Source organism: Denticeps clupeoides, unplaced genomic scaffold (genome assembly GCF_900700375.1).
Source record: "Denticeps clupeoides unplaced genomic scaffold, fDenClu1.1, whole genome shotgun sequence".
NCBI classification, from domain to species: Eukaryota; Metazoa; Chordata; class Actinopteri; order Clupeiformes; family Denticipitidae; genus Denticeps; species Denticeps clupeoides.
The window spans coordinates 59,117-80,929 of NW_021630124.1; the positions used below are offsets into that span (position 1 = coordinate 59,117).

Genomic DNA, 21,813 nt, shown 5'->3' on the forward strand with positions numbered 1-21,813 from the left:
GGAATGTCATGGTGCTTTTAAAATTCGCCTTCGCTGCGTCTGTCAGCGCGTCCGTCAGGCCCGTATCCAGTTCCCAGTCAACAACACAAACCAGCCAACTGATACACACATATATACACAGATGGGACTCAGACATCACAAACAGTCCCATCACAACTCCAACAGAACCCATCAACGTCCAACCACCTTCCAACCAACTGGACTTTTTCCATCAGAAAGTTCCTCCATGCTTTTAAGACGTAGTTGCCGAATGTATTTTTCATGGTAAAAAGTGTAAAGTCCCGTACCTGAGGAGCTGCTGAGGAGCTGCTGAGGAGCTGCTGGGGATCTGCGGTGACCTTGTCCCCAGCAGGAGAGCCGGTGAGGAGAGTCCCCACAGGGTGGTCCGGAGAAGCGGGGCTCCGCGTTTCTTCTGGAGGTCGGCTCCCTACAGCAGCGTCCGGCTCCGAGAGCGCGGTGGTGCCAGGGCGGTCATGTCCCGAGCGCTGCGTGTGGAGGTGCGGATGCCTGGCGTCCTCCTGCCTGCCTGGGATGAAAGAAGAAGACAACGGGCGGGCAGCGGCTGAGAACCCTTCACAGGTGAACTGGCATCTCCAGTTTCAGGCAGAAGGTGCCGCCTCGATCATCTAAAGGAAGAGAGTGTGACAGAGAGAACATGTCTGTGGGAGGTGTGTCTGTGTGTGTGTGTGTGTGTGTGTGTGTGTGTGTGTGTGTGTGTGGTGAAATAACATAAATGTGACTTATTCCTTCATCTGAGTCTCAATCAAATCATGTTTTTTTTTTTATTAACCTTTATGCACACAAAATCATCTTCTATTTTCATTAATAAAGGAATAAACAGCACAGTGAAATCAGTTGTTCTATATTGCATTAAGACAATTGTAATTATGTAAGAATTATGTAGATCAAATAAAGTTTCAGCTGCAATCCTGTGTCATTTAAAACGAAGTTAAAACGTTCAATCCAGCCACTTTGTGCAGATTTTTCATGTGCAGATGCCACTGTGCCATTGGTCCGGAGGAGAGGTAGTGCGAGGCCCGACTGCAGGTGACATGGGCTCGGGGTCCACCGGGGGCCATGAGCCAGAATGCCGGGCCTCGACGGTGGCCTGTTTGGTAGAAAGTAGGTTACGTAAAGAAGGAGAGTGAGAAAAAACCCGGCGGGAACAAAAGCAGGAAACAGGAACGCGTCTGATTGTGCCCAGCTGGGAAAGTGATACGGGACAAAGGCTCTTGCGAAACCCATGATCTCAATAAAAGATCAAAATCGCCACAAGCAGATCTGAAGCCTTCAACAAGGCCCTGCACTTCCAGATGATCGGGGTCCAGGTTGGGCGTTGCTCCAGGATGAAAAAGGGTCCCCTTCAGGAATCAGGAGAGATTTCGTTGTGCTCCATCCTCCTGTCCACAGATGGGGACAGAGGCACACCAGGCCTGAGGAGAACGGATGGAACTTCACATAGGACAAGCACGAAGTCCGGCTTTGTGCTTGTACCTTCACTACCGGTCAAAAACGACCGAATTTGCACAACGAGGACCCTGAATGACGTCAGAGTGGACGTCAGAAGACGACGCCGTCCTGATGTGGCCTGTTCACTGCCCCAATGTCATGCCCAAAGGGGGTCTGCTAGGGTTCCGTTAAACATGATATAGCAACATTTAGAACTCTTACAGGGAGAACAAGCACGATTTCTTTTTCATCATGATCAGCCGCCAACGACTTGCTGTTCTATTACAGCAGATCAGATGCTGATCACATCCTGTGCTGAGATGGTCTAACAGAAGATTCTGGGTCGTTCTGTTATAAAATCTCTTCCTGGTCTCCATTCACATCCTGATGCTTTTGTCTTGCAGAACCTCCAGAACCTCCTCTGGCGTTTTCCTGTCCCCCACCCACAGTGTCTGAATTCACTGAAGTGAAGCGTGAAGATCGGCCACTTGGTGAGACCAGCTGATGATGGATTTCTTGTGCACTGGACAAATCAGTCATTTTTGCATCTAGTGTTTATTGTATTTATTACCAAAGGAACAGCATTGCAAGATCTGATCTTAATATTTTGGAGTGCTACATGACATACTATAAAATAACATATGAAGACATAAAACAGCTGTGCAAGCATTAGCACAAGCTTTAGTCTTAAGGTTCCAAGAAGTAAATTGCAATATGTGTAATTAAGTAGTTAAGTAATGTTTTAATCAATCGACAGCCCTATTTTCTTATGACAGTTATCGCAGTTAGATTTACAGTGTCACCTGTACTTTTAGAAATGGTACCTGAAGGACATTTGGTGATGTATCATGGTGGCAAGATATCAGCTATTGTGGTGGCAGTGGTGGCCCAGCAGGTAAGGAATCGGAAAGGTGCCCCTGAGGTCCCCTTGGTCAAGGTACTGTCCCCACGCGCTGCTCCCCGGGGCGCCTGTCATGGCTGTGTCACCGTTTGCTCTGCGTCACATATTTCATATTCGCTTTCATATTCTGTATCATGGGCAGATGAAATGCCACAGAGTAGAAACAGAACCGTTTTCAGAACCGCTTTACGTGTTTTTTTTACTTCTTGTGTGTGAACAGCACGATGCCGTGAAGGTTTGGCGCTTTGAAAACTCCCACGAACGGCCTCGGAAACAGCGCACAGAACAAACGAACGTTTAAATAACCCGTCTCAGGGGCTTTACAGCCACTACAGGTGACACGTCTCATACTCAGACGCCCTCTGGACACGAGGAACAGCTCCCTGGACAACTGACATGGAGGGAAAACGGGGGGGGATTCCGAGTGGGACGCCCTTCCGGGGCAGCACGAGGGTGATTGTCCACGCTGATGAGGGGTAGTGGTGGGTCCAGCAGTACATTACATTCTATACCTTTTAACTTCATTTTACGTGCATTCGGTGTATTATGTGTTACTGATGTTTCAGTCTATTTGTTACATAACTTTTTATCCTGTGCTAATGTGTAATGCTGTACAAATAGAATTAAGGCTTTCTTTTCTACTCTAATATCAGTCTAGTTTGTGCAACAGAGGACAACTACCCTTACATAAAACTAAAAATGAAAAGGATGGGGCAGTCTGCGTTATGAAACCAGCCCAGCCTGGCGGTACAAGCTTTCGGGCTCCAGGTCCCTGGGGCTTTTCTTCTGACGTCTGAAAGAAATGATCTGAGCGAAACCCAAGCCCCGTTGGGACGGTCAATGCACCACTCCACTATTGTTTTCTGGAGAGAAGGAAACAACGGGGACAGCGTTCGCTGTCAGGGAAGTTCCTCCATCTTTCACCTTGATCAGGCGTGGATCAAACAAGTCTGAGAATGAGGAAGGAGAGAAATCATTTCTCTCCGTCGCAGGGAACGCGGCCAGTGAGTGAAACGAGAGGAGGGGGAATATGTGGATGAGACGAGAAGGTACCTCCCAGCAGGTTGGATGAATGGCTGGGTCTGCGGGAATAAAGAACATGCAGTGTGATGGAACACGATATTCATTCCTGAATCTCTCTGTATATCTTGCTCCGCCACTAGGAGGCGTGCTGGGATCTTCCGAATGAGAAGTGTGCAGTTCCTCCAGCCGCCAAGGGGCGCTCTTCAACATCTCTGGAGGTCTTAAAATGGCTGCACTGACGCTTCCCATTAAAACCTGGTGGAGCCTGAGAGGTTCTGCAGAGAGGAATGGGCCAAACTGGCCAGACTTTAACATGAGGGCAAAAAAATGTAATGGAATACATTTTGGAATAAGGCTGTAACATAAGATATTGTGGGAAATGGGATACATGTACATTCACATTTACAGCATTTACCAGGCGTCCTTATGCAGAGCGACTTACAATCAGTAGTGACAAGGACAATCCCCCTGCTCAGGGACACAATGGTAGTAAGTGGGATTTGAACCTGGGTCTTCTGGTTCATTGGCGAGTGTGTTACCCACTAGGCTAGCCATGAATACATTCATAAGCCATTAAAGTTACGTTTTCACATGGCGGGGAGACAGGATTCAGGACAGGGTTGCGTCTAAAGGTCGTGCCTCTGATAGTTCTCAAAAAAAGTCACTTCATTGGAATCAAAAAGCAAAAAAAAAAAAATCAAAACCTAAAAATTCGTGTGTTCTGGCGCACAATTATCCAACACATTCATCCTAAAACTGTCAAACTAAACCCCATTCTTGAAGAGTAATGGACCATTATAACAACATTATAACTGCGTGGCACTGGGTGATATTGGGCCTGCAGACCCAGACACTCTGCTCCCTTTTCATGGCTGCCCACTGTCACTAAGGTGAGGACACGTTTTACTTTTGATAAATTATTTGTGCGTTATAGCGTGATAAGAGTGTATTAAAAGGAATAAACATTACAGTAATATCAGTGCAAGAGCTTCTTCCCCCAAGCAGTTGGCGCCCTCAATGCACCGCCATCACCAGAGCGCTGTTAAACTTCCAGCCTTATGCACCTCCTAACGTCCTGCACATTTTGCACATGTTTGTCTTGTCTTGTGTGTCCAGTTACAAGCTTCTACGTGATGTTGTCCAGTTGTCCTTGTTAAGTGTACAGAAAGTTTTACTAATTTCTTTTATACGTACAGTACAGGCCAAAAGTTTGGAGACACCTTCTCACTCAATGTGTTTTCTTTACGTTGGTAGATTCTCACTGAAGGCATCAAAACTATGAATGAACACATGTGGAGTTATGAACTTAACAAAAAGTGGAGACCTGGCCTCCACAGTCACCGGACCAGAACCCAGTCCAGATGGTTTGGGGTGAGCTGGACCAACAAGTGCTAAACACCTCTGGGAACTCCTTCAAGACTGTTGGAGAAGCATTTTCAGGTGACGACCTCTTGAAGCTCATCGAGAGAATGCCAAGAGTGTGCAAAGCAGTAACCAGAGCAAAGAAACTAGAATATAAAACATGTTTTCACTTATTTCACCTTTTTTTGTTAAGTACAGAACTCCACATGTGTTCATTCATAGTTTTGATGCCTTCAGTGAGAATCTACCCACGTAAATGGTCATGAAAATAAAGAAAACACGTTGAATGAGAAGGTGTCCAGACTTTAGGCCTGTGCTGTGTATATTTGTCTTTTTTTGTGTGAAACAGCATTTAATACACTCATTTTACTGACAGTAAACCTCTCTCGGACCCGCACGTCGGGCTCCGCGCAGTGGCGCGTCTTGGCCGCCAGGGGGCGGGCGGTCCCCCGCGGCGCCGCGCTTCATGGCGGTCAGCTGGTCAGCGGCGTCCGGCGCCGGGGATTTAGCAGCGGCGGAGGCCCTGGCGGCTCGGCGGAGGGCCGTGTCGCGATACACCCCGGACGCGGAGCCCGGCGCGCCGGCAGGTCGCCGCGGGTTAACCTGTTGCGCCGCGACGCGGCTTCTTCTCCTCACACGGCTCCTCGACGTTTAGGTAAGAAGACGGAACGTCTCCCGGTAACTCGCTGCGTTCTTTCTTCCACTTACTTCCATATTTCCCGCAGTTATTCAACAAAGAGACGAATCGTTTATATAGCCAGGTACAATTCTGCGTTTATAAGGCGACATTTATTATCATTTACAGCAATTACCAGACGCCCTTATCCAGAGCGACTTACAGTCAGTAGTTACAGGGACAGTCCCCCCCTGGAGACACTCAGGGTTAAGTGTCTTGCTCAGGGACACGATGGTAGTAAGTGGGGTTCGAACCTGGGTCTTCTGGTTCGTAGGCGAGTGTGTTACCCGCTAGGCTACTACCATTCTCAGCTAGCCTAGTGGGTAACAATAATCCATATTCTATTAACCAGAAGACCCAGGTTCGAACCCCACTTACTACCATCGTGTCCCTGAGCAGAAAAAAAGTGAAGTGATTGTCACTTGTGATACACCGCAGCACAGCACACGGTGCACACGGTGAAATTTGTCCTCTGCATTTAACCATCACCCTGAGTGAGCAGTGGGCAGCCATGACAGGCGCCCAGGGAGCAGTGTGTGGGGACGGTGCTTTGCTCGGTGGCACCTCAGTGGCACCTTGGCAGATCGGGATTCGAACCGGCAACCTTCTGATTACGGGGCCGCTTCCTTAACCGCTAGGCCACCACTGCACCAGGACACTTAACCCTGAGTGTCTCTAGGGGGGGACTGTCCCTGTAACTACTGACTGTAAGTCGCTCTGGATAAGGGCGCCTGGTAAATGCTGTAAATGTAAATGAAATTCCAGGCCACGTTCCAGTAACGTTATTCAAAATGCAAGTAATAAGGCGGGAACTCCGCCCTTTTCCCAACATCCGCGCACAATGTAATATCTGCGGCGGTGTGAGTTCACTAGTACGCGGTACAGACGCTCAGGGTTCGGGGGGCTCAAACCCGGGTGTGGAAGTTCTGGAACCCGAGCTTCTCTTTCCCTCCTGACGTCTCTGACGTGCATGTCCATCTTGCTTCTTTTCAGTGGCGCGGGGCTGCTGCTGCATGTCCATGTTTCTGCCTTTAACTCCCATAATCCTTTGCATGAGCCTACCATATCTGTCGGTCCTCCGAGTGTGACCCTCGCCTGCGTGTGAAGGCCGCGGCGCCGCCACTTGTGTTGTCGTCATGGGGAAGGACCGAGGTAACCGCCCACCTCTCTCCCCCCCAAGAAAGCCCCGCCCCTGCTGCGCGGCACACCACGGCACGAGCGGGAGGGGTGGAGCGGCTCGGCGCCGCCCTGGAGGCTGAGGGAGAGGAGCCGCGGCAGGCAGCGCGCAGGAAGTTCTCCTGGAGCTGCGGCGGGCGCAGCGAGGAGGCGGGGCGGCAGCTGACCACGCCCTGCGGGACCTCACCTCCCGGCTCGAGCGGCAGAAGGCCCTGGAGCTCCACCGGCTGCGGGCGGCCCTGGACAGAGACAAGGCGGCCGAGGTCAAGCGGCTGCTGCGGCGGGCGGGCGGGGCCGCAGGGCCCGGTTGCCTGGGCAACGCGGCGGCCTATCGTAAACTGGACGAGGTGCTGCAGGCGCTGTCGAATGGACACGGCGCCCGCCTCCGATGCCTGCGGCACGACCTGGACCTGGAGCGCGGCCTCTTCCTGTGTCACCTGCTAGACGCCCACGGGTGTCCTCAGGAGGGCGAGGACCCGACTGGACCTTCTCCCCGTGCAGGATGGAGCATCTCTGAGGGCGTCATGCAGGAAGCGGTAAGACGCACGTGTCTTTATTTCTGGTTTTCTGGACATGGCCTGTACGCTGAGGGCGTGGCGGCGGGCGGGGTGGAGCGTTCCGAGGTTCAGGGGTGTCGCTCCGACCTGAACCTCCTCCTCTGCGGAGCTCGGCTCGGGTGGAGTTCGGCTGTGTAAATTATTAAGGCCCGCCCTGCAGATGGGAGAATGGAATAAGTGTGTGTGTGTGTGTGTGTGTGTGTGTGTGTTATCGCATTTTAATGCGCCGTTCGATGCATTATTTAGTAAATTCCGGGTGTCTGCGGCGCCGGTCTCGACCCCGGACCGCATTACTAGTATGTTAATGAAGAGTGGAGCACATGAAACGCGCAAATGCGGCCAAATATGACGATTATTATTGCCTAATTAATTAGATGCATTTTTAAAATCCCTGCTTGTGTCGATTCTGTATGAATCATAATGTCCGTGTGAGTTGTGGTGTAAACACACACACACACACACACACACACACACACACACGCTGTAGTTAAAAGCGGTCTGTGGTCTGAGCGCTACACCGGGCGGAAGAACGAACCCGCATCCAACGCGCGAAAGTGAGGAGGAAATCAGCTGATGTGAATATGTTCTCACAGAACTGTGTATGTGTGTGTCTGTGTGTGTGTGTGTGTGTGTGTGTGTGTGTGACTTTTCTGATGTTTTTGATGCCTCGCTCTGATTGGTCGGTGAGGGGTGTAGCGGGACTCTCCTCGCTCTCTCCTCGCTCTGGGTGGGGTGAAGAAGAGGGGTGCTCTGCACGGGGTGGGGCAGCTGGCGGAACTCCTCCCAAACTGGGAATTTTAAATAATTGAGTTTTTTGAGTGTTTTGAGTGGAGCCCCAGTGGGACGGTGGTGGCGGGTCAGCTGACCTCCAGACGTCTGTTTTTATTTATTTACTTCATTATTGATTCCCTTAAACCCCCACATCTCACCGTCTCCCGGCTTTTAATCCGGATGCGGCGCAACTGGGCTTTAATTAATAATGAACCGTAAAAACAATCTATGCATGTGTCGTAATGGCAGCGTTAGGTTTAAATCACGCTTATTATGGGGTCTCTCAGGTTAGCAGAGGTGCTACCGGGCTAATTCAGAAAATTCAGAGATCGTCCGGGGATTAATGCCATTCGTTTTAATGCCACGTGCGTTTTATATTCATATCGGCGTCAGAATTCCTGCTTTTTTAGAGCAAAGTCGACATCCTGCTCCGGAACTGAGCGGATGGAAGGTAGTTACGGGGCTTTTTTTAATGGAATTTGTTTTAAAACGTGCGTTTTATATTCATATCGGCGTCAGAATTCCTTTTAAAACGTGCGGTAAAATGGCCAATCACAGACGAGATGAGAACGTGGCTCCTCCTCCAGCCGGATCTGAACCTGTAGGCACCGTCCCGGTTTCTGCTGGTCTGGTCCTGGTGTTTAAACTCTCGCCACCTCACTGCATGTTAATGACCCATGATGTGTTTCCTCTGGGAGACTGGCCAAACACACACACACACACCACACACACACACGACTTGGTTGGTTTTCATCTCCCCAGGGTGGCGTGTCTCCGTCTCCGTGATTATTGGCTGTCTCAGCGCCGCCGTTATATACGAGTTTAAGAGTGTGTGACATCTTTGCTTACCAGCGTCCTTCATGTGTCAGCAGGTGTGTGTGTGTGTGTTTTTTGTGGAATATGAATTATTGATTTATTGACATTAGACACAAATGATGCGAACTGGTAATTTAATACGAATTCTTGCAGCAAATGTTGGTTTATTTTTTGAAGATAAAAAGGCTGATGATTCAACAAAAATATTTTTTTAAAGATCGTCACATGCTGATATGAAGAGTGTGTGTGTGTGTGTGTGTGTGTGTGTGTGTGCGCATCTCCTTCCGTTACACCGAGCCTCCTCTTGAACAATCAATCGGCTCCCAGCATCATTCCAGCATCATCTCCATGGAAACCAGTTCCTGCTGCAGTCACGATTGGCCCGCTGCCTCGGCCTGGCTGCACGTGATAGGCTGACGGAGCCTGTCTGCCCCACCCCCTTCACCCACACCATCACACACACAAAGCTCCTCCTCCGTCCCTCGTCTCCCGTCTTAACGTTCCGTGTCCGGACGGAGAACGGAGAGGCGGCGGCGACCCTGGATACCGCGGCAGAACCGGCTTTTCTCCGGAGGAGCGAGTGCGGTGCCGGTTCCGCCCGTTCTGCGAGGAACCGACCGCTGCGGCACGACTCGTGGACGACGTCCCTGCTTCGAAGTGACTCCTTCCTGCTCCTCGCTGTCCATTGGCTGAGGAGGGCCCTGGTACTGTCTCCGCGGCGACGAGCGGGCCCGTCATGCGTCCGCGCTGATCCGGCGAGCGGCGCCGGGAGATGTACGACCTGTGCACCAGGCCGGAGTCCGACGGTCCGGGCGAGATGGACGCCGCGCCGGACCCCCGCGAGGAGCAGGGAGCTCCCGTCCTGGGAAGACGCACACACTCGCTGTACGAGGCGGGCTTCGCCAAGGTGGGTGTGTTCACGGACCCCGGCAGTGATGTCACGGCGCCGCCGACACCTCGCGGCTCTAAATCCGGACTCTGACCTCGACCCACATTCCTCACCGCCTGTCCGCCCCATCCGTGGAACGTTCATACTCTGGAAGGTGGGGATGGCAGGGGACGGGGTGTAGAACGTCTGTTCCAGCCGGCCTGCAGAGACGCAGCCGTGTGTGTGTGTGTGTGTGTGTGTGTTCCACCTCTATGACCTTCCTGTGAATTGGGCAGTTATAGGTGGCCTATGGTGGCCAGTGGTGGCCTGGCGGTTAAGGAAGCGGCCTCGTAAATAGAAGGTTGCCGGTTCTAATCCCAACCCGCCAAGGTGCCACTGAGGTGCCACTGAGCAAAGCACCGTCCCCACACACTGCTCCCCGGGCGCCTGTCATGGCTGCCCACTGCTCACTCAGGGTGATGGTTAAATACAGAGGACATGTTTCACTGTGTGCACCGTGTGCTGTGCTGCTGTGTATCACAAGTGACAATCACTTCACTTTACTTTACTGGACATGGAGTTGCTCTTTTTTTCCCAGCTGTCGGGTGGTGTGTGTGTGTGTTTTTTTTGGGGGGGTCAGTTACTTTTTGTGGGTTCTGTAGTGTGTGTGTGTGATGTATTTTTAGACTAGTTCTGCAGTTTTGTCTCGGCTCGGTGTAACGTGTGTATGTGATTCATCGTCCCCTTATGATTTACATTTACATTTCCAGCATTTACCAGACGCCCTTATCCAGAGCGACTTACAGTCAGTAGTTACAGGGACAGTCCCCCCCTGGAGACACTCAGGGTTAAGTGTCCTGCTCAGGGACATGATGGTAGTAAGCGGGATTTGAACCTGGCTCTTCTGGTTTGTAGGCGAGTGTGATACCCACTAGGCTACTACCGATTTACTGAACTGGGATCCTGATAACGCCTTTACGTTTGGGCCGCTGTCCAGAGCAACTCCCAATCCGTAGTGACGGGGACAGTGTCCCTGAAGACGGGCTCGTGTGTGTGTGTGGTCGACCTCGTTCTGTGTGCATGCGGCATGAGTCGCGCCTCTCAGTCGTGTCAGGGTCCGTGTTGAAGTTTAAGTTGTGCGGCGCGTGTGACACTCGTACCCCAGCGGCCTCGTCACGCTTTACGGTTTAGAAGCTCTGTGAAGATCTAATCAGGTCCAGGGGCCCTGGAGGAACATGAATAAATTCACACGCTCCTGTAAACCAGCAGCTCTGTGTGTGTGTGTTGATGTGATGCCTCGGGCACCATCTCTATAGTCTGCAGTGTTCACAGCACACACACACACACACACACACATACACAGCGTCATGCCACATACACACACACACACACACACACACACACATCAGTGTTCACGTTTTTTTTTCCAATCCTGTCACTTTCACACCTTACACACACACACACACACACACACACCTCCTGGACTATCTTGCTTACACCCGCGTGGGTTCCAGGTAGAACCATGGGATGTTCTCCCTTTTCCTCAAACACACGTCAGCTGTTCAGATGTGTGTGTGTCAGACCCCCCACCACCACCACCATCACACTTCAGCGGCGTCTCTGCTGTAGAAAGTCTGCCGTTGACAATGTGACTGTTTGACACCGTCACTTACATTCGTCCCACGTATCCCTGACGTCCGGTCCTCGTCCTCTGTTTTGGCCCCGCCCCTTCCTTTGTTGCGGCGCTGTTACGGAGCAGGTTGTGATGCCTCAAGCAGATCGGTTGTAGACCTGTGTGGTGTGTGTGTGTGTGTGTGTGTGTGTTCCCGATGAGGAATTGGCCACTTGCTTTTCTCCACCTGACGCGGTTCATCTCCAGCGCGTGGTGAGATCATATCAGGTCTCGAGCTGGAGAACCCGGTTCCACCTCCAGAGACACAGAGATGCCGTCTGAGTCCACACACACACACACACACACACACACACATTTTTACACCCAGAATTCCACTCCAACCCAATTACGATCGCCCCCTTAGAACAGTATAGATATGTTCTAGCGTATGTTTACCATGATGTATTTTACTGGTCGGTCGATCGGCTGCACCGGAATCGGACTTCCGATTCGGGCCTCCAGGAAGTTGGTAGAATGGCCGGAAGCAGAATCCAGTCGGAGGAAATTCCTGTGTCTTGGTCTCCCACATTTTTCCCCCCATGTGCTTCATGGACAGGAACCGCCTGGTTATCTTTTTAAAGTTTAAAACAGACTTTCTCTGTCTGTCTGTCTGTCTGTCTGTCTGTCGAGGTTGGATCAGAGGCTCCAGTTTAACCCCTCGTTACCTCCGACGTCAGTGTTGGTATTCGGAGGAGCTCCTCCTGCTCCACCTCCTCGGCTAAACGGCCGCCTGAGGGTCCAGCACGTCCCCAGCGTCACGGTGACATTTTACAGAGAGAGAGAGAGAGAGAGAGAGAGAGAGCGAGAGCGATCTGGTTTGAAGGCCTTGCAGACGTCTGAACGTCAGACTCTGACTCCACACGTACGGGATGGAGAACCCGTACTCGTCTCTGGGGCTTTATGGGTTCTGCGTCTGAGCTGAAGGTCAGAGTGTTGGATGATGACGTTTCCCTTATTTTACGTGATGAATGATTCATGACCTGCTGCTCAGGTGGAGCTTCCGACGCGCCGGCTTTCAAGGTGAACCTGGTGAATCCAGGCGTAGACGCTTTTTGTGATGTTTCTGTAAAATGACCTGTTTTCGTCCATCGGAGGACATGGCGGGGACTGCTGGAATTCTGCGTTGGCTTTTTGGACCATACCAGGCCTCTGCTTGCACTTGATTGGTCGGGGAATGGTCTATAAAGGCCGTACGGCCAATTTCACACATCTGCTTGACTGTAATGGACAGACGTCCATGTGATGAGATTTCATTCGACAGACTAACTGAGGTGGGTGGTTTCCGCCCACTGATGCCGACGCCCATTTAAATAGGCGGGCTACGAGGTGAACGGGGTTCGGGATTGGGGACGGGGATGAAGATTGTCACCCAGTTCCGCATTCTTATCACTCACGCGCCCGGAGTCACGTGACAAACTTTGGGATCAGATGGGAAATTTAAAAGAAAGCCGTCCAGAACGGATCTGACTCCGTTCTGACTAAACACACTCCGGGCGTGGTCTTCCTCCCTGGATCAGATGTAGTTTGCCAGGGAGAATTGTGCAATAAATGTCTTACTACTTTATAACAGAGATCATGGTCGTGATGTGCAGTGTTTGTGAAGTGATTGTCACTTCTGAGACACAGCAGCACAGCACACGGTGCACACAGTGAAATGTGTCCTCTGCTTTTAACCCATCACCCTGAGTGAGCAGTGGGCAGCCATGACAGGCGCCCGGGGAGCAGTGTGTGGGGACGGTGCTTTGCTTTGCCGTATTTAATCAGGATCATGTAACAGTTGAGGGAGGACGTGTGTTTATAAGGTTCTGAACGGCACGTTCGAGGCTCTCGCCGCGTTTATGTCCCCCGTCCGCAGGCGTGTGCCGCCCGGGCGCATCTACGGCATTTTAATGGCAGCCGGGCCCTGCGGCGGGGTGGGAGGTGGGCCTGTAAATCCCGCCGTCCTCCCTCCCTGCTGTAATTGTGTCGTGCGGCACTTGCCGATTTCTGCCGCGCGGCCCGCAGTAAATTCGCCGGCGCGGACTCGATTTATGTCCGCTGCTTCTTCCGGATCAGCACTGCGTGTTAATCAGATGCTGTTTAATATGGAATCTGCGACCCCGTGACCTCGTCTCATTTGCATGAAACGGAAGAAAGCGGCGATGCTGTAGCATTTATGGCATTTACCGGACGCCCTTATCCAGAGCGACTTACTATCAGTAGTTACAGGGACAGTCCCCCCCCGGAGACACTCAGGGTTAAGTGTCTTGCTCAGGGACACGATGGCAGTAAGTGGGGTTCGAACCTGGGTCTTCTGGTTCATAGGCGAGTGTGTTACCCGCTAGGCTACTACCACCCCATTCTCCCGTTTGGAGGGTCGGGGTCACATCTAATACACCCTGATGGTGGCGTCCTCCTCTCAAGACGATGCTGAAGAAGACGACAGGATGTCTGGCTGTTTTTTCGACATCATGTGTTTGGTTTGATGGCCCAGGCCAACTTTCGTGTTGTGTTCTGCTGTGTCCTCTTTATCAATCGGCCTGAAAAGTTAGGCCCGACCCGACTGAAATGCTCGGGCCGAGATTCACAGCTCTAATTTGTATTTTCATGCATGTGCACATCATTTGTTTTCATCCTTTTTGCTTTTTGTTACCGTGTGCTTTTTGTCTTCACGTTGTCCTGTATTAAGGACACGCTCCGGGGGGGGGGTTACCCACTGAGACAACCGCCCCCATTCCACACCTGAGGCCGTGTCCAGACCAGCATCTTTAATTCCGGTGGGAGTCTGAGGGGAGGGGCTGGGTGCCTGGAGAGCTTTGTTCCGCCGGGCGGGACGCACCCACCCTAATCAGTCACCGCCCACTACCTGACAGCACAGAAACGCTGACAAATCACAGCCGGCACGAGGAGCGCCATGAACGGGCATGTCTCAGGGAATAATAAATTACAGTAGAGCGACTTTGTGGGATTTTTATTTTCCTTAAAGGATTACAGGCAAATCTAATTCTCACCGGACTAAATATGGACATTCAATTAGAAACCGAAGAGTCAGAAGTGGGCGTGGTTAATACTAATGCAGTCGTCCATCCTTTATGTCTTCTGAATATTTTAGGCATCTACCATTTACGCCATTTACCAGACGCCCTTATCCAGAGCGCCTTACAATCAGTATTTAGAGGGACAGTCCCCCCCCCCCGGAGACACTCAGGGTCAAGCGTCCTGCTCAGGGACACAATGGTATTAAGTGGGATTTGAACCTGGGACTTTGTGGTGTTCTGGTTTTATATGCAACTAGCAGCCTAATGAATTTAGTTAAATGTATTGATTATTAATCGTTGCTGAAGTCCCGGGGAAATCTGTTAAATGGAGCGGTCGTGTATTGGACCGCGGTGTGCGGCCGAGCCCGCGGTGACGGGCCGGCGTGGTTGTGGCTGAAGATCGGAGGATGGATTACACCGCAGCGTGGGCAGGGAGAGAGAGGTACGACGCAGAGTCTGACAATGGTGCTCAGTGTTGCTGGAGTGACCCACTTTCCGAGGCGGCCCAGCGCTAGTGAGCTCCGCCTCCACGGTTCTGGCGTTTTCCAAGCGCAGCAGGCATATAGAAGGGGTTTTATTGTGCCCAAGTTCCCATCACGTACTTTATACATCCCTGTAATTAGAGCAGGAGAAGGAAAAAGCGCCTTCATCAGCTTTTACTAACAGACCCGGGACTCGTAAACCGAAATAGATTTTTCTACAAATGCTGCATGTAGAGGAATGAAAGCTGTAATGTGCTTTCATTTTAAAATCTTAATTCCTTTTTATTTATATGCCCCCACTGTTCCTGGGTTCTGCCAATCGCCACAGTCCTCTCATCCAGAGAACACATCAAAGCATCACCACTAATCCTGCAGAAGAGAGATGGAGCGCAGAGCTGGAGATGCTGCAGCGATGCTGCAGTTCAACCTCCTACGGGTGGAATATTAATATTCTGTCTCTTGTAAAACACACATACAGATATTTAAAATCCAAAATCCATCCGTCCATCTATTCATTATCCTTCTACCTAACATCCAACACTACAACATCCATCCCTCTAACAGTCCAACATGACAGAATCCAACATCCTTCTACCTAACTTCCAACCATACAACATCCAACACTACAACATCCGTCCCTCTACCAGTCCAACATGACAGAATCCAACATCCTTCTACCTAACTTCCAACCATACAACATCCAACACTACAACATCCATCCCTCTAACAGTCCAACATGACAGAATCCAACATCCTTCTACCTAACTTCCAACCATACAACATCCAACACTACAACATCCATCCCTCTAACAGTCCAACATGACAGAATCCAACATCCTTCTACCTAACTTCCAACCATACAACATCCAACACTACAACATCCGTCCCTCTACCAGTCCAACATGACAGAATCCAACATCCTTCTACCTAACTTTCAACCATACAACATCCAACACTACAACATCCGTCCCTCTAACAGTCCAACATGACAGAATCCAACATCCTTCTACCTAACTTCCAACCATACAACATCCAACACTACAACATCCGTCCCTCTAACAGTCCAACATGACAGAATCCAACATCCTTCTACCTAACTTCCAACCATACAACATCCAACACTACAACATCCGTCCCTCTACCAGTCCAACATGACAGAATCCAACATCCTTCTACCTAACTTCCAACCATACAACATCCAACACTACAACATCCGTCCCTCTAACAGTCATCCATCCAACATGACAGAATCCAACATCCTTCTACCTAACTTCCAACCATACAACATCCAACACTACAACATCCGTCCCTCTACCAGTCCAACATGACAGAATCCAACATCCTTCTACCTAACTTCCAACCATACAACATCCAACACTACAACATCCATCCCTCTAACAGTCCAACATGACAGAATCCAACATCCTTCTACCTAACTTCCAACCATACAACATCCAACACTACAACATCTGTCCCTCTACCAGTTCAACATGACAGAATCCAACATCCTTCTACCTAACTTCCAACCATACAACATCCAACACTACAACATCTGTCCCTCTACCAGTTCAACATGACAGAATCCAACATCCTTCTACCTAACTTCCAACCATACAACATCCAACACTACAACATCCGTCCCTCTACCAGTCCAACATGACAGAATCCAACATCCTTCTACCTAACTTTCAACCATACAACATCCAACACTACAACATCCGTCCCTCTAACAGTCATCCATCCAACATGACAGAATCCAACATCCTTCTACCTAACTTCCAACCATACAACATCCAACACTACAACATCCGTCCCTCTACCAGTCCAACATGACAGAATCCAACATCCTTCTACCTAACTTCCAACCATACAACATCCAACACTACAACATCCGTCCCTCTAACAGTCCAACATGACAGAATCCAACATCCTTCTACCTAACTTCCAACCATACAACATCCAACACTACAACATCCGTCCCTCTACCAGTCCAACATGACAGAATCCAACATCCTTCTACCTAACTTCCAACCATACAACATCCAACACTACAACATCCGTCCCTCTACCAGTCCAACATGACAGAATCCAACATCCTTCTACCTAACTTCCAACCATACAACATCCAACACTACAACATCCGTCCCTCTACCAGTCCAACATGACAGAATCCAACATCCTTCTACCTAACTTCCAACCATACAACATCCAACACTACAACATCCGTCCCTCTACCAGTCCAACATGACAGAATCCAACATCCTTCTACCTAACTTCCAACCATACAACATCCAACACTACAACATCCGTTCCTCTAACAGTCCAACATGACAGAATCCAACATCCATCTACCTAACTTCCAACCATACAACATCCAACACTACAACATCCGTCCCTCTAACAGTCCAACATGACAGAATCCAACATTCTTCTACCTAACTTCCAACCATACAACATCCAACACTACAACATCCGTCCCTCTAAGAGTCCAACATGACAGAATCCAACATCCTTCTACCTAACTTCCAACCATACAACATCCAACACTACAACACCCATCCCTCTAGCAGTCATCCATCCCTCTACCAGTCCAACATGACAGCAGACAAATGGGAAAACCAGGACTGAGTTTTGCTTCATTTTATCCGTGGTTGACTTTCTGCAGAAGAGTCTTTTGTAAATTCTTCTGTGATGAGGACTGCAGGCCGATCCATACAAATGGAACTAAAAGCTTTGAGGAGCTTGAGCAGATGTGCTCTCCTTCTATTTAATTACCGACACTCACTCTCAGAAATTAAATGCATTTGGAAGGAGGTTGAACTCTGAGAGGCCTGTCATGGAAATTTGCTTTTCACCGCGGTGCCTCCAGGGCTCGTCTCCAGCGCTCTACCCTTCTATTTCCTGCACCCCGACCCGACCTGCACCCACATCCAATTTACCTGGAAAAATGAAACGTGTTCTCATCGCTGGTGGCAGGAGAGAGAGAGGGAGACGGAGTGGAAGGAATAATGGGAATTCTCATGAGGAGGAACCCCAGGGGGGATCCCGCTCGGCGACGTCTTATTGTCATGCATATTGTTTCCCCCCTTTCCAAAATGCTCCAGGCTCCAAAATGCTCCGAGTCCATTATTTTCACAGAACGTTGTATAATTTAGTGCATTACGCGGCAGCAATAAATTTTGGTTCGTGAAATTGGTTAAAATTTGTAGCCCACTATCCCACCTGGGCGACGCATCCAATTATCTCACATTTACGGACATACAGAAATCAGGCCCATCTATCATAATTACCCCCGGTTTTATAACACTAAGTAGCTGGGTGGGGCCACTGGATCGTTTGGAGAGGCTCCACCCCCCAGCCAGGCTGGCTTTTTGTGCTTCTAAGCTCTCCTGAACAGAGGAGTTGCAACCGGGCTCGATGGATGGGAGATTCTCCAGCATCGAACGTTCAAATACGAACAGAATGAAGTTCTCCATCCTGGGTAGATGATGTGAAGGAATGTGCAATTGTTTCCATGGTTGCATCATTTTCTGAATAATATGATAAACATTTAGCGTCGTAATGATTGAAAAATGACAATTTTCCGCTCACTGGAGCAGGTTCACAGTGATGATGCAAACGGTTGAATATAAAGAGGTTCGTTACCACACTGCTGCTCTAGAACCACCACCATCATATCCTCGTTACCACACTGCTGCTCTAGAACCACCACCATCATATCCTCATTACCATACTGCTGCTCTAGAACCACCACCATCATATCCTTGTTACCACACTGCTGCTCTAGAACCACCACCATCATATCCTCATTACCACACTGCTGCTCTAGAACCACCACCATCATATCCTCATTACCACACTGCTGCTCTAGAACCACCACCATCATATCCTTGTTACCACACTGCTGCTCTAGAACCACCACCATCATATCCTCGTTACCACACTGCTGCTCTAGAACCACCACCATCATATCCTCATTACCACTCAGAGCAGCACTGATTTAATCAGAATGTCATTGTTCCCTGTCCCTCTGTCTTGCCGGGACGTTGTGATCTTTTTTTATTTTTTGCTTAATTAAAACCCAGCAGGAGGAGAAGAAATTAGAGCGGCGCTTTTAATTGTCATTTTTACAGGAACCGGTCGTCCATACAGCAAACTGCAGTGATATGGAAATATAAAAAGCAGGAGGGAACCTCTGCTTTCACACATGGGTGTAGCTGGAATTATTATAGCATCTATAGCATCTACTAAAAGAGAAAAAGAACAGCAGTAAATAGAACCATCGTTTAGAGGTAGTGTGGGTCATTTAGAAATGTCCTCTTTTATAGTAGGACACAGAACTCCAGACATTGCTCATGTTGTAAGTTACTCCATCATTTGTTAAGTCAGTCACTTAAAAAGCCTCTTTCTTTATCAGATTATTAAACCCTTTTGTGTGTGTTCTGAACAACCATGGCTGCTTAATGAACTACATCATTCTGTTCTCTGAAATCAGAACCTAATCACGAGAAAAGTAGAACCAACGATACTGAAATACAGATGCACCGAGATATATCAACCTGTGTGTGTGTGTGTGTGTGTGTGTGTGTGTGTGTATATACAAACACACACACCTATTACTAACTTGATCACTGAAATTTCTATGTTGGATGCGGTTGATGTTAACCTGATAGTAATTTTGGATAAATCTGTAGTCATTTGCTAGATAAATGTATGTTGTTTGTGGGAATTTGCTGAATAATTTTATGGCCCTATGAAATCTTAGATTTTTCCCTAAATTCCATTTTTTTTCCATTTTAATCCTTCTGAATTCCATGTTTTCCATTGTAAGCGTATTTATTCCCCTAAAACCTGTGTGATTATGGAGTGGATGGTGCAAAAAAGAACGAATGCTGAACTGCGGAGCCGATCGGGCAGGTGGTACGGATTCGACACCGACAGCCTCTTCGCCACGGCGGTGGCCACGTTATCAGAAGGTTGCTGGTTACCGTCCCCACACGCTGCTCCCCGGGCGCCTGTCATGGCTGCCCACTGCTCACCAAGGGTGATGGTTAAATACAGAGGACACGTTTCACCGTGTCACCGCGTGCTGTGCTGCACAATGACAATCCCTTCACTTTCACATAGTGGGCAGGAGCAGCCAGAAAGGCGAATTATATGCAATTCTACGTTTTACAGCGGATTCCATTTTATTTGTTGGACTTTCCGTGACGTGGAAGTCAAGCTCCCGAAATTTGTTAGTTGTTTGTGGGAGTTAATTTCTTTCGTCTGGTCGGGTACATCTGTGTTTGAATCCGACGTTCTCTCTAGAATCGTCTCATTCTTGCTCCTTGGACAGTTTGGATCTACACCCCATCCAAGGTGAGGCTTCCATCTCCTCAATTCTTTTGCTGAGATATCTGAGGCCCCTCCCCTTTGGACTCCTGTGTCCCACCTGTGACCCGGGTTCCTCCCATGAGGGTGCGGGCCATTTGCACGCTCAGCGTCTCCTTCCATTGTTCTCCAGCCGACCCTTTCACACGTGCTTGATTATCGTGGCTCTTTATTTCCACCAGGGGCTCGCGTTTCAGACACTTCCCGCGCCGGGGGCGGGGCAGACTGCGCTTCCTGCACAGGCCTTCAGGGAACCGGGAATTTCGCATATTCCAGGCCCGAGCATAACATCGTGTCATAACACACACTCGCATCTGCTGATTCTGCACTCGCTTCTTCAGAATTGCACCGCTGGTGCCTGCGTTTCATCAGAATATTCCAGGCTCTGATGTTCTGACGTCTGGAGCCACCTGATTCTAGTGTGATCTGAGGTTTTCTTTACTTCTTGTTCTTCCTCCTATCGATTCCTGTCAATTTAATTTCTGATCAGCTGCGTCCCAAACTCCCATTTACGCTTATTCAATTATAATCGATCGCATGTCCTTGGGCATAAACAGCGAGGAGAAATGAAAAATCGATCAGGTGAGGCGGGATCCCGACGCTTTATTAAAAATGAGCCAGATCGTTTGTCTGGTTGAGAGTATTTGTGAAAGTGAAGTGATTGTCACACGTGATACACAGCAGCACAGCACACAGTGCACACAGTGAAATTTGTCCTCTGCATTTAACCCATCACCCTGAGTGAGCAGTGGGCAGCCATGACAGGCGCCCGGGGAGCAGTGTGTGGGGACGGTGCTTTGCTCAGTGGCACCTCAGTGGCACCTTGGCAGATCGGGATTCGAACCGGCAACCTTCTGATTACGGGGCCGCTTCCTTAACCACTAGGCCACCACTTCGGGTGGTCGGCTCGAGCGTCCGATCTATAGTACCTACCCTTTCCCTGTGATCCGCTGCTTGTAAATTTTTTATAGAATGTTTATTTGATTTTCAGTTTTTGGCGGACATGGTCAGGGGATTAGATTTAAACATCGCGAGAAAGACGCGAAATTGCTGAGGGGGGCGAAGGGAGTACTTTTCAGGCCCAATTACAGCTGTTATTCGTGGGTGGCAGGCTGCTGCACCCACGATGTGGGAAGGAGAGGTTCAGAAGGTCTATTCTTCCAACCGCTGTCAAGACACACACACACAGACAAACAAACACACACATCAAATACACCACAGTAGTTACCTACTGTACAGGTGTACCCATTGCACATGTGTTGATTTCAATTGTACATTTGTGTGTGTGTGTGTGTGTATATATATATACACACACACACACACACACACACACACACACACACACACACACACACATATACATATTTATACATATGCTATTACCTCTGTTTCTATCCACTTTCTGCCGTGACATATGCAGTTTCCCACTTGTGGGACTAATAAAGGTTGATCTTATATTATCTTATCTTATCTTAATGCTCAGCGCGCATATATTTTTTACTTACGCTGCATGAGCAGCAAGCGTTTTTTTTTAGTATGGCTCAAAAACATAAAAAAAACAATAATTTCATTTATTTGTTAATTTATTTATTCATGTATTTGTCTGTTTGAATTTCAGTATTGTGACATGCCTGCTTCGTATGGGTGGTGTTTGTATGTCCTGTCCTGAT

General features: G+C 49.3%; 1 protein-coding gene across 11 annotated transcripts in view; it reads left to right on the plus strand.

Moving 5' to 3' along the window:
- The first annotated feature begins 6,758 nt into the window (after positions 1 to 6,758).
- The window catches only part of LOC114784197 (RIMS-binding protein 2-like), a 53,065-nt gene continuing 38,010 nt past the window's right edge, over positions 6,759 to 21,813 (plus strand). For 10 of the 11 annotated variants that reach the window (XM_028969406.1, XM_028969415.1, XM_028969410.1 and 7 more), the window contains exon 1: positions 9,176 to 9,638. In XM_028969406.1, coding sequence (XP_028825239.1) covers positions 9,504 to 9,638 — 135 coding nt within the window. In that variant the 5' untranslated portion in view covers positions 9,176 to 9,503. Of the gene's footprint in view, positions 7,124 to 9,175; positions 9,639 to 21,813 lie in introns of those variants that run through there. The other variant, XM_028969414.1, reaches the window with a different exon arrangement.